Here is a 12814-nt window from a genome sequence, read left to right on the forward strand (position 1 = left end):
ATATATATATATAAAACAGAAGGGATTCTCTAGATCCAATGAATATAAATTAGAGTAAGTGGCATAAAAATATCTTTACTATTTTAAATATATGTACATACACAGAAGTATCACTTAAAGGCACTTGAAAAGAAAGCCCTGTTAGATTAAATTTTAGTTTCTTGTGCCAATATGACTTTTCACACTTTAAAAACTAGATAACATTTATCTAGTCAAGGATAAAAGACTAAGTAAATAAAAAAAATATATATATATATATACAAGATACTGCATGAAAGATGAGGTAAGATATGTACATTAGTGAAAATAATAATAAAAAAAAACTAGCAGTTCACTCAGGGTGTTGGAGAAGGAGGAGGAGGAAAGTATGTAGAAGAAGATGGTGAAAGTGAAGTAGGAGTAGGAGGAGGAGGAAGTGGTTCGCTGTCACCCTGGTAATTAGAGTCACTCTCGTGGCAAACATCAGTAGAACACGGTGTTGGAGGGGGTGGTCTATACAGGGAGCACTCTTTGCTAGTAGTGGCTGGTGACGGAGGGGGATTCTGTGGGTAAGGGTAGAGGAGGGAACCTGTTGATGGCTGGCTCGAGGAGGAGCGTTGTAATGTGGACATCCTCATAGAATGTTTTGGTCTATACTGCTTCGGTGAGAGGGGGTCCAATGCCGGATCACAGATCACCCCATCAACTGCACCAGGCTTACCACTGAAAAAATTATATATGTTTAATACTTACTGATAAATAATGAACAAATAAAAAATTAATACTAATCAAAGAAGAAGAAAAGGAACTTATTAATGGATTTAATAGCATACATCAGTAGTTATTAAAGGGGGTTTAGTAGATATATTCGGTATAAGTAAACTAAAACACTTCTTGGAATATTCTTAATCCGGTATGAAGACTTATTGTACAATGATAATATGATTATATAGAAAGAAAAAAAAACAATGATGCATGGATTTTATTTTACTTTAGCTAACTCTTACTATCTCTCAGTGAGTTTTATAACTACTTATTCATAAAAAGAATTCTCTTCAAAACTATAATCAACAGCATGGAATGTCAAGAACAATCTTTGGCAGTGACAATCTAGGAGAGTATTATTAGGAACTACAGATGTTTATTGAAATAAATTAAAATATGGCAAAAATATAAATATTGATTTTTTTTATTTTCTCGAAAAATCCCCAATATTGTTTTTTGAAAAGGAAGGCAGAGATATCAACTATCAAATAATATGCTGATGGCACAGATGTTAATAGAAGAACTACAAAAACGAGATGGTACCAAATGGTATCAAAATGTGTTATAATTTTTTTGACAAACTTATATTTTGGTTTTATAAATTTCATCTTTGAATATATTTGCTAACAAACATAGGTATAATTGAATATTGAATAATAATAAATAAATATAATATTCAATAATTGAATAATGAATAAACACGAGTATAATTGAAAAGAATTGATTAAAAAAAATATTCAGGAAATTTATTTACAATATGGAAAATATTAAATAATAATAGATTTTTATTATTATTTAATGGCTATTGATCTCAGTTATACATTTTGGAAAAAAACTCTTGATCCTTCAAATTGTTAAGAATTTGTAAATTACAAAAAAAATCTTTCTTATTTCCCAAATTTTGTTTTTATGAAATAATGTGAACTCGTTAAATAATTCAATAATTAGCTTACCTCATTTTCCACCTGCAGATGGAATATAAGACGACAATACAAAATGAAGTTATAAGGAGAGCAATCAGAAGAAAATATGGCGGAGACGATGGAGCAGATTGTATGTGGCAGCCAGCTTCATCACTCCCATCCAGGCAATCGGACCACCCGTTACAGACAACTGAAGCAGGAAAGCATTTCCCACCACAAGCATGGCCACCACCATTGCTGCAGCAGGATCTTTCGTCAGAATTATCTGAACATTGAGCTATTCCATCACAAACAAATCGCATGTCTGAAATAAAAATTTAAGTTTTATAAACTTAATATTTCAACAGAAGAATTAAAATTGTACTGAAAGTTTGTACAAAAGTATATTTCAGAAATATTAAAAACCAAAAGTATCTATAGCATAACAAAAAGAAAATGATAAATGATGATACAGAAAATGGATCAAAGTAATACAGAAATAACAGGAACATAGCTGGAGCAGCTTATACACCTTCTCTCACAAGTGGTATTCATTCTTAATAATAGTATATAAACAGTGAGCTAACAAATTATTTATTTTTCTTTGTAACCACCAGTAAAATATTAACAATAATAAAATAATATAGTTCAGAAAAACAATATCAAATCATCAATAAAATGACAGCAAAAGTTTTCAACATATCATATAATTATATATAACTTACCAATGCATTGACCTGGTTGGCAAGTGAACTTATCACCATCACACTGGGGACAATCAGCCTCATCGCTACCATCATGACAATCTACAGTTGAATCGCACCGCCATTTTAGAGGGATGCAGTCACCAGGAGACCTAGCACATGGAAACTGGTCAGGTCCACAAGCGCCTTCTCTTCTACAGTCCATGTGTGTGTTTACTTTCTTTCCAGAAAGACATTCCCATGAAATTTCTTCCTGAAAAATATGAATGACATTTTACTAACCAACATTTCTACAATAATATTATATACATGCATCCCCCCTATTTGTTTCTCCAGATTCATTATCTATGTGTGTTTTAATGTTAATGAAAAAACTTAAATTACATCAACTTATCATTTAATCTTTCATAATTTTTTTTAGATCTGCAGAATAAACTTGCACTCACACACACCATACTGGGAATTTGTAACCCATACATGGTGCATTTCCAGAAGGTGGGTACGGAATGCTTGATCGATAAAGAGGGCAGAAGGGGAAATAAAAAACCCACAGTGCACCAAATGGACTATGCGACGGATATAAACTAACCATGGAAATTTAAGAGAATCTTATGAACTCTGTGGTGCATGGGGTAGTTATTTCCAGAAATGATATATAAAGGGCTCCCAGACGTCACTATCATAACATTGGAGTGCCACATCACAGTGATGGGCAGCTTGGGTATATAGTCATCTTCAGCTCCAAGTTTATAGTTTTGCAATACAGAGTGTAAGAAACTGGTCGGGGAAGGTAAAAATATACAGGTCGAGGCATATGTCCAATGTGAAAAAAAATAAATAAAAAAACAAGGAATAGAAGCCAGGAGGTACCTAACACAAAGAGGCAGTGCACAGTTACCACCCCCTTCCTCCATGATGTAATACTTAAGAGTAGTCCGGAGGAGGATGGGAAACTAGATTAGATAAGTAATTATAGTGATAAGAAATGTGAATGCATATAAATTGATAGGGCTTGAACACTAGATTTTCAAAAAAGTTTTCTTCTTAAGTACCTTTAATTTTAATTGTTTGAAAAAATTAATCATCTTATATTTTTTCCAGCAGAAAAAAGGGCTAAATAAAAACTATGAAAGGATTTGATAACTAAATTAAAGAGATAAGGGGAAAAATATTATTTCCAGGTCAAAAGCCCAATGCTGGAAATAACTGATAAATAATATATATGTATTATATACTATTGGAAAGCCAAAGATTTTAGAAAAAAATATGCAACATATATAATCAAATGAGATAATGGGGGAAGACGAAAAATGCATAAATAAATAACTGGTGGGAGCATATTCAGTATGTTTTTTTGTTTTTTTTTGCCAGCCTGATTAATGTTTTCATGTCACAATATTTATTAAATCGTTAGTTTTTAAATTTCATTTAAGTTGTATTTTAACCTTTGAGTTGACATGATGACCACCTCCATAAAATCATTTGTAGTATTTTTAATTCTTTTTTGATTCTAATTCTAATTGATTCTATAACAATTTAGCATTGAATAAATGCTTGAGAGCAACTCAACTCAGTGAATAGTATGTAAAAGAAATGCGGGAGATGTAAATCTTAATTTAATACTTACTCTTCGTGGTAGTACATTCACAGCTGCTATGGCAGTAAGATGATAGTGAGAATAGAAGACATTTTTTCTTGCTCTTGTCTGCCTATCATACTGAACCACTGTTTGAGGATGCAGCCAGTATAAAAATCGTCCAAAAACCGCAAGCCCATTAACTTTTAAAGTAAAACCAGTGAATATTTCTTTCCTAGTGAAAAAAGTAAATTAAAATGCTTTATAATCTAGAAAATACATAATTTGATACATTTTATTTTCTATCTTCATCATACCTTTGTTTACCATCAATATCTGCTGATTCAATAGAAGATGAAGTTGCCCAATAAATAAGGTCACTTTTTGAGTCGACAGTAATAGCAGTAACAGGATGGAGCCCTGTGATGAGAACTGTTCTTCTAACACCATCCAATTTACATCGATAAATTCTATTATCAGATATTCCTTCAGCAACCCAAAACAGCAATCTAAAAGTAATATTAGGAAGTGGGTACAAATGAGAATGATTGTATTTATTGTGGTATAATTTTTAGTTTTATTAAAAATTAACCACTACTAATAAAAATCAAACTTGACATATTTAAACATAATTTTAATTTTAAATAATTGAGAACCAGCAGTCTGGTCAATTTGATCTGATCTGTTACCTGCTCTAAAAGAGTAGTTTGATGATTATCTTCATTTTGTAATTATATATTTGTTTAAAAAGGAATTTGTACAAATGACCAACACCTCCATTTTAGATGTTTATAACAGAAAATGCTCAGATCTGCTTCAAAAAGAGCACCAAGCCTCCAATGAGTGATGATAGGAAGACATGATCCCTAAGAACCATAATGCCAAACTTCCATATGTTTATTCATCTTACATTGATTTAATTAGTGAACTATAAATTAACTTCTATTAAAACAAACAAAATAATGTGGAAAAAAAAAAGATAGTCATATTTCTTCTAATAGAGAGCACAACAGGAACAACTCATTCCGGCAAGAGAACAATTCTAATCCAATCTCTGAAGAGTGGCTTGGCTCGACTTGAATAAACTGATAGGAAAGATTTTTTTAAAAATAAAAAATGGCCTTTTGGTTTTAACTGCTACTGAATAATTTCTTGCTGAAGCTGGTACTTTTAAGAGTATTTAAAAAACAATACACAAAACCTAAAAAAAAGGTTTATGTAAAACTTAGTCATACAGTTTATTACCTAGCCAAGATTGGGGTAAGATGATCAACCACCCCTTTAGTGATAAGATGATTTATAGAGTTTTGATATAAAAATATATATGCATGTTAAAAGTTTTTTTTCATTTATTGAAGTTACAATCAAGTCCATTAAGAGCTTATTACTAATTTAGTTCTAGAACGTATTTACAGAAAAATAAACTTAAACAAATATACATATTATTTTAATATTATATCAAATTTTAACTATCACATAAAGACACAAGCTCATGGAGCTTCTATCATTTTATTTTGTCAAAATAAAAGTTAAAAACTGTAAAATACAAGAAATGATGCAATTTTTAGGCATGGACTTGTTGTTTAGAAAGACAACATTATTAAGACTTTTTTATTTTTTGCAAGATAAAAATTTATCCAAGTTTGAGGTAAGACACCTTAGAGAGTTTTAATGTAAAAATATAAACTGATATGAACAAAAGTTAAAAACTCTAAAATACAAAGAATAACAGAATTTTTAAAGTTAGGTTAGTCATTAAAAAGTCAATATTAAGCCTTTTTTTTGCTAGATAATAGTTAATTTAATAAAGTAATGAAATCATAAATTTAGTACAAATTTAAAAACTTTAGTTTTTCTCAATACTTCAAAGAGCTAGATATAAATTCTAGAAAAATAGAATTTTTCTCTGGCGAAATTGAACACCCTAGTATCTTACACAAAAAAAAAAAAATAAAAATAAATAACACTAGTATCTTCTCACATAAGTATTTGCCATTTTACCCAAAGTATCAGACTAGAAGTTGGTGCGCTTACAGACGTGTAGAAGGGAGAGACGGTTGCTATTGTGGGTATAGCAGAAAGGTGACAAAACTTACTCTCAAAAACCACCTTAATTATAGCTTTATTGTTTAAAATATCGTTTAAATAAACCAGAAATTGTTTAAATAAACAAGAAAATAAGGCAACTAAATAAATTGTTGAGAACTATTAAAACATATGGCCTTCGGCAATCACCTCTCTCATTACTAGCAGATTGCCCTCTCCGCTGATCATAAAAAAAAGATTACCACATAACAAAGCATCACACTTCCACTTACTCTAACAAAATAAATAAAAAATAACAGAAACAAAAATTCAATGTGCATTAAATAAAATAATTTCATACCCTTTTAATGGATGAAGGGCGATAAGCTTAGGTTTCTCAGCATCATGGCTCCTAACAACAACAACTGGAATCGAAAAGTTATCTAATTTTGTGACATTTATAGTTCCATCCCCAGGTGATGACCAAAACAGGGCTCGAAAATATGGATCGACGGCGAAAGAGGAAAGTTGATCATTTCCAGAAATGAAAATGCTCGAACCTTCACCTTCTTTCCATTTTTTCACAACCTGAGCACGGCCATCAATCTGAAAATGATAAAAATTAAAAATATTATAAAGGAATATCAAAGTATGTATTTTGAGATTTATGGAAAGGGTTTTTTTATTATCATAATACAGTTGAGAAGATCCCAAATGATAGGACCATGACATATTGACGTCTTTGATAGATTTTCTATACAAAAGAAATAATAAATAATGAAATTTTGCCACAAAACGAAACAAATATCAATATAGGTTATAAAATACAGTAACTATATATAATGATTGCTCCCTTTTATGAAATTAGAAATGGAAAAATTAATAAATTAATATATTCTGCATTATAAAAGGTAAACAAACATGAATAAAAATTCTAAAATATTTCTTACAGTATACAGTGTATGCAGTTGCAAATCATAATCGATAGCTCTGATGTTTTTTAGACCAGTAACAGGAAGAGCAGCATCCGGTGCATCTGAAGAGTCAAATAAAAGCCTGCTCACCGTGTTCTTAGTAGAAACAAGCATGAAAGAACTTGGTGCTGAAATTGAAGATATTTAAACTGATATACTACAAATATAACATGAGATCATAAACTATTCATTAATTGTTTTTATTTCTAATATAAACAATATAATTCATAAATTGATTTAGGTATACAAAAGTGGATAACTGATTCCAACATAATTAACCTCATCTTGGAATGGTAAAATAAATCAATAATTTTCTATTATTACTACAATGTTATTGAAGCCAGAATTTTATCACGATCTATTCAATGGGTCTGTTGTCCAATGACATAAAATATAAGAATAATATAACTCCTTGACAAGAAGAATGTACTAACTGAAAACATCGCATTTTCAAGTTATCTGGAAAAACTAGCGCTTTTTATGTCTGCAGTATTGAATCTTTAACTTCAAACCTGATTGACTTAGAACACTTTTCATAGAAATGTCTTAACTTAAAAAGAGTTAATCACAAACACAAAAGATCAAATTGGAGAAGGATATCTCCTAAATTTAATTTTGTAGTTCTACATCTTAAGACATGTTAATATAAAAATATTTAAAAATCAAGCTTTCAGATCTTATTCTCCTTTTACAATGACACTTTATAAACTTTAAAGTTGTTTTATCAGAAACTGCTATTTTTGCTTCAGGACTATCCTTTTGCAAAGGAGGGATATTAAAATTCTAACTTAGGTAATGTTAACTTCTGATGCTTACATTGAACCTAATCAAATGAAGCTGAATTCCTTTGTAAAACAGGCTTTCATTAAATAATTTTCATTATTAAGCAGCAGATAACCCAATCAATTTTTTATAATATATTATAATCAATTTTAGTGAGATTTAACAGTCAGTTACACAAGATGCTAGATGCTGAGCAGCATAAGGAAAAATTAAATAATATAAGGCCCCCTACACCAAAGGTCTCCAAACTTTTTCCACTACAGTACCTTTCTTGGGCTCAAAACATTTTGTGACACTCTAGTTGGACTAAAAAAATGTCATGACACCCCTGTTGAGCTAGAAAAAGAGCATTACAATTATCTGTGGAGTGATTGAGTATGAAGAAAAACCAATGGTAAGTAAATGAAGGAATGCATTCTCTTGTAACACCCCTGGTATAACCATTGGGCATTTACTTTGGGAACCATTGCCCTCCACGTTAGGCCCTATACGGGAATGTTTTATGACCATTATTTATAAATAAGACATAGAAGTCTTGGAACATATGAATAAAGAGGAAACAACTTGCAATAAAGCTGGTAAGTAACTAAACGTTGCCATATTAATAATACTTGGAATAACAAAAGAAGCTAAAAACATAATCCTTAGTACAATTGTAAAGATCGCAGTATTTTTTAGATATATGCACCTGAAATTTCTTGAAACAGTAATTTCAGAAATTAAATTTTAGTCATTAATAATATGGCGTCGTACTGTAAATTCAGTCAAATAAGCACTAAAAAAATAAAACAGACATAATGTCAGATCTCAATTAACTTAAATTTATTGGTTTATCAATATATATTAATTCCATATTCTACATTCATTTTCCAACTCTTAGAAGCAATGGACTTTTACAAAAGAGGTGCCATAAGTAAGAGAATTTCACAAAAACAGGATAATATCAATTCTGAAATTACCGCATTTGTAAATTTAAAAAATACTTACGAATACACTTCCTGTCATTGAGGACGTAGTGCGTCTGGCACGCACATCGACCAAGGCATAGCTGAGAGCAACCCCCACCGGTGAGGCAGATGCCCCATCCCCTCTGGCTCCAGCTGTGATAGACTACTACTGAGGTCACCTGTTCCACCTTTGAATGTAGAAGTGTTTTGTTCTCACCGGTATACTTGCTTGCTACGTAGAGGCTTCCAGTCTCCCAATCAGACCAGTAGATTTTTTCCTAAAAACAATAATTGATATTCAATTACATAATAAAATACCAAATTGATAAATAAGGAGAATTCAATATAAGCATGAAAATGCTTTAAAAGATTAAATTATAGATTTCCTACATTAGTAATACGTATTTACTGATCAATAATGAATTAGGAAATCCAAGTATAGTAATTATGTAAACCCATTAGTGGCCGCAACATCCCGAAAAGTAGACAAAAACAGAGAGTGATGAGACAGGCAATGACATTATTGAGTATGTGTTGAAAGGTTTTCCACCCCCCATCTCTAGGTCACTAATTTAGTCTATAAGTTTGGCTTAATCACTCTCTCTAAGCCATGCTTATTTATTATTAGTGTCATTTTTTATAATTTAAACTGCTGTACTTTTTATGCTAATTGAAATTCCTATTCTAGTGAGTTTGTTTTCAGGAGTTGCTGAATTTTTTATTGCACCTTAACACTTCAAGGAAATTAATTATAACAGTAAGTCAAAGTTATTTCATATATGCATGTCTTAGAAAGCCTTCAAAGTTTAGTATTGCTGGCAGTAAAAGGATATGTTTTAATCTTTCTGGCAAAAGATTTTTTTTTTGTTTTGTTTATTTCCATAATGTATTCTATTATGATGGATATGAATTTTTAGCGATGTTAAATTCTTTCTAATAATAGTTAAAAACTGTTTTCAGCTTTGAAAATTACAGATAAAAGTACTGTCATACGTTATAAGTATCTCATATACATTTTGGATATTAAGACCTGATTTTGGAATAATTAACTGGAATGCTTAATTGATTTTGAGATTTATCAAGGTGCCAAAGGACTCAAAAATGAATAAAGAGATCGGTCCAAGAAAGGTGGTAGTATGGTTCAAACGTTTTGTGAATCATTGCTGAGAAAGAATAATGGTAACAATATTCTATGGTCCACTTATATTGATCATTATTTTAGATCTTTGTGATAAACTGTAAATAAATTAACTTCTGTGGGATTTGGGATCACAGGCATGATTGGGTTTAATAATGTTGAAAAGTGTGCTGTTGCTATTTTGGGAAAAACTAATTGGGGGACTTACAACAACTAATATCGCGGGGATAATGCCTTACTTCTTTCCAATTGGAATAATAATTCCATCATCACAATTGTGTCCTACGGTATATTTCCATAACTAAACATCAGAGTATTTTCATATTTCAGTCGCTGAGTAGAAGAAAACTTCAGTTCCTCAGCCACATATATGATACTGACCTATATTTGCTTAGTTTTTAGATGGTTCAGTACAAAGTGGTAGGCTTCTATAAAACCAAATGGGAGAAGATGTCATTGATCAACTAAAGATGGAGTTTTGGTAATGCAAAAACCTTCAATTATTAAAAAAAAAAATGAGTATTTTAAATATTTTAATTGATAGTTATTTTTATACTTTAATTGTTAGTTAAAACAGAACATCGTTAATTTTTAAATGTTTTTAAACTGTTTGGTATCATTTGACATGTCATGTAGCCAGTGTTGTGTTTCCGTGACAGGGCCTAACTGGTCCCTGAAGTGATATTTGATAAAATTATCTAAAATTTCTTGGTAAACACAATTTTTTAAAAATAAATTATACAAATTTTTATCAAAATTCCTTGTGAAAAAAGTTCTAGCCATAAATGGGTTAAGAAAAATGAATTTACGTTTTTTTTTAGCAGAGTAACAGCAGTGATCTGGAACCGAGCTAAAATTCAGAAAGGAAAGACAGATGGAACCCTTTTGAGGGATAAGTATCTTACAACACTCCATAAAATGTTATATACAATTCCTAAAAATTCAGGTGGTGGAAGGTGGTAAAAGAATGAAAACCAGATGGAAGGAACAACATAAAAAAAATAAATAAATAAATAAAATAAACAAGTAAAGAAACTGAATGTCCAGTAAAACTTGTTGGATTGTGTTGTTCTAGAATGATGTATTAGAGCTCAAATTATATTTTTTGTAGGTGTGCCTATATAGTAACACCTCACTACAATGAACTCAGAGGGAGTTAAAAATCAACAGTTTGTTCTAATGAAATTAGAATATCCGAATAACAAATAAAATGAGTAGGTCAATAATATAATTAATTTTATTATTCTTAACCAATAAAATGTGTTTAACACTTTTTAAATTAAAACCTTTTATAATAAATACAGAAATACAACTCTCAATCCCCACCCAAAAAAAAATTGATGAACCACAAAGTTACACCATGTAGTTAACATTTGGTCAGCCTTATAGGAACTATAATTACACATAATAACATTATAAAATATTGGAAGCTTAAAGGATGAGTTGACCAACAAATATTGTCATAAAAGGAATGTTGACTTTTCACTCAAAATTTGATGTAGAAAAATTTTCTTTGATATATAGATTTAGCTGATTTCAGTTTTATTTGTTTTAGCACCTCAAGAACATTTTAAAGTGAAATTCGATGGATCAAACACAAACACAATTACTTATTTAAATATTTATTTTTTTCGGGTTTTTCGATCTACTGTGTGGTTATTTAAATAAGCTTTTTAAAACATTGTGAGTCTTTTTCACATTATAAAATAAATTTTGTCCTGACAAAAGAAATAATTGGGAATAGAAAATTTATAGTCGGATTTTTGACTCTTTTACAACAACAATCATAGCAGAATGTAGAACTAGTAAAGCAGCTTCATTGCATATGAAACTTCTATCAAATGATCTAGCAATGAGTATAGATAAAAACATATACACTAATTAGATCGAAACTCTGATTATCCGTCAACCAAGTTCACTGATGCATTTGTAATAAAATTGAATTCCTTGATTGTAATATGAGAAGTCTAAATTTTTTAATATTGACAGATTATAGCGTGTCCCCTCTCTCTTGACAGTACAAAGTCAGACCAACATTGTTTACTTTTGATTTAGTGATTTTCTTGGACTTTAGAACAGTATTAATGGAGAAAGCAAATCTGTTATCAATTTTTTATCCTTATACATATCTACCTCTTATTAAACTAGATAATTTAAAATTGATTTTAAGCAAACTTGAGTACTCAAAAAATTCATTAATTAAAAGTAAAACCGACCTCCTATAAGCTTTAAACGTATTCAATTAAATAATTTGAGAAAAAAAAATCATTTTAAATTGAAAAATTAATCTTTTACCTGATACAAGCTCATAGTAAAAGGACGTGGACTGGTGACAACTATAGTTCTCCTACTACCATCAATGTTTGCTGACTCTATATGCCCCTGAAGGGCACACCAATAAATCTTCTTGTCAGCCACGTCCACAGTCAAGCTGTTAGCCCTTCCAACATTGCTAATTAAATTTCGAGGGCTATTACCATCCAGGTGAGCTCGATGAATTGAGCCTAGCCCGGCCCACTCACTCCAATAAATAAACCTAAAAAAAAAATTTTTTTAATGTACCTTAAAAGAAAATTTTAACATTCATTTGACAAGAGAAAGGTATGAACATACATTAAAATCGAATATAAAATAAGACAAGAGAGAAAAACTTTATTAACAATCAAAATAAAAAAAAAAAAATGTGTGGAATTTTTATTACTAGTACAAAAACTGTTTTAATTTCATTTTATACTTTTTTAATATTACAAATTTTTTAAAAATATTGGGTGGAGTACAACAGGCCAATCTCATGCATGATAATACTCAAGTAGATTTGTAGATAGTTCACGTGAAAAAAACAAAAAACAAATACAGAAATAAAAGTTCTTTGGAAAACTATTAGATTGGATTTTTACAAATGAATGTTATGCCATAACAGGAAACAGATTAACCAAAACATTCCAAATGTGTTAGCAGTTGTTATGATGAATAATTTGTGTTATAAGGTTATTTCTGGGTTTAAATACGCTGGTTTAAAAA

At 30.3% G+C, this 12814-nt stretch overlaps 1 protein-coding gene across 1 annotated transcript in view; it reads right to left on the bottom strand.

Moving 5' to 3' along the window:
- Window positions 1–6: 6 nt before the first annotated feature.
- arr (low-density lipoprotein receptor-related protein 6) overlaps window positions 7–12814 on the bottom strand; it is a 65067-nt gene continuing 52259 nt past the window's right edge. Inside the window, exons 16-24 of the mRNA XM_014422832.2 lie at window positions 12089–12329; window positions 8696–8933; window positions 6902–7053; window positions 6313–6557; window positions 4244–4435; window positions 3978–4161; window positions 2372–2603; window positions 1698–1971; window positions 7–702 (exon numbers count right to left, since the gene is read on the bottom strand). Coding sequence (XP_014278318.1) covers window positions 336–702; window positions 1698–1971; window positions 2372–2603; window positions 3978–4161; window positions 4244–4435; window positions 6313–6557; window positions 6902–7053; window positions 8696–8933; window positions 12089–12329 — 2125 coding nt within the window. The 3' untranslated portion in view covers window positions 7–335. The remainder of the gene's footprint in view (window positions 703–1697; window positions 1972–2371; window positions 2604–3977; window positions 4162–4243; window positions 4436–6312; window positions 6558–6901; window positions 7054–8695; window positions 8934–12088; window positions 12330–12814) is intronic.

This window comes from Halyomorpha halys, unplaced genomic scaffold (assembly GCF_000696795.3).
Source record: "Halyomorpha halys isolate HHAL.00 unplaced genomic scaffold, Hhal_1.1 Scaffold390.1, whole genome shotgun sequence".
NCBI classification, from domain to species: domain Eukaryota; kingdom Metazoa; phylum Arthropoda; class Insecta; order Hemiptera; family Pentatomidae; genus Halyomorpha; species Halyomorpha halys.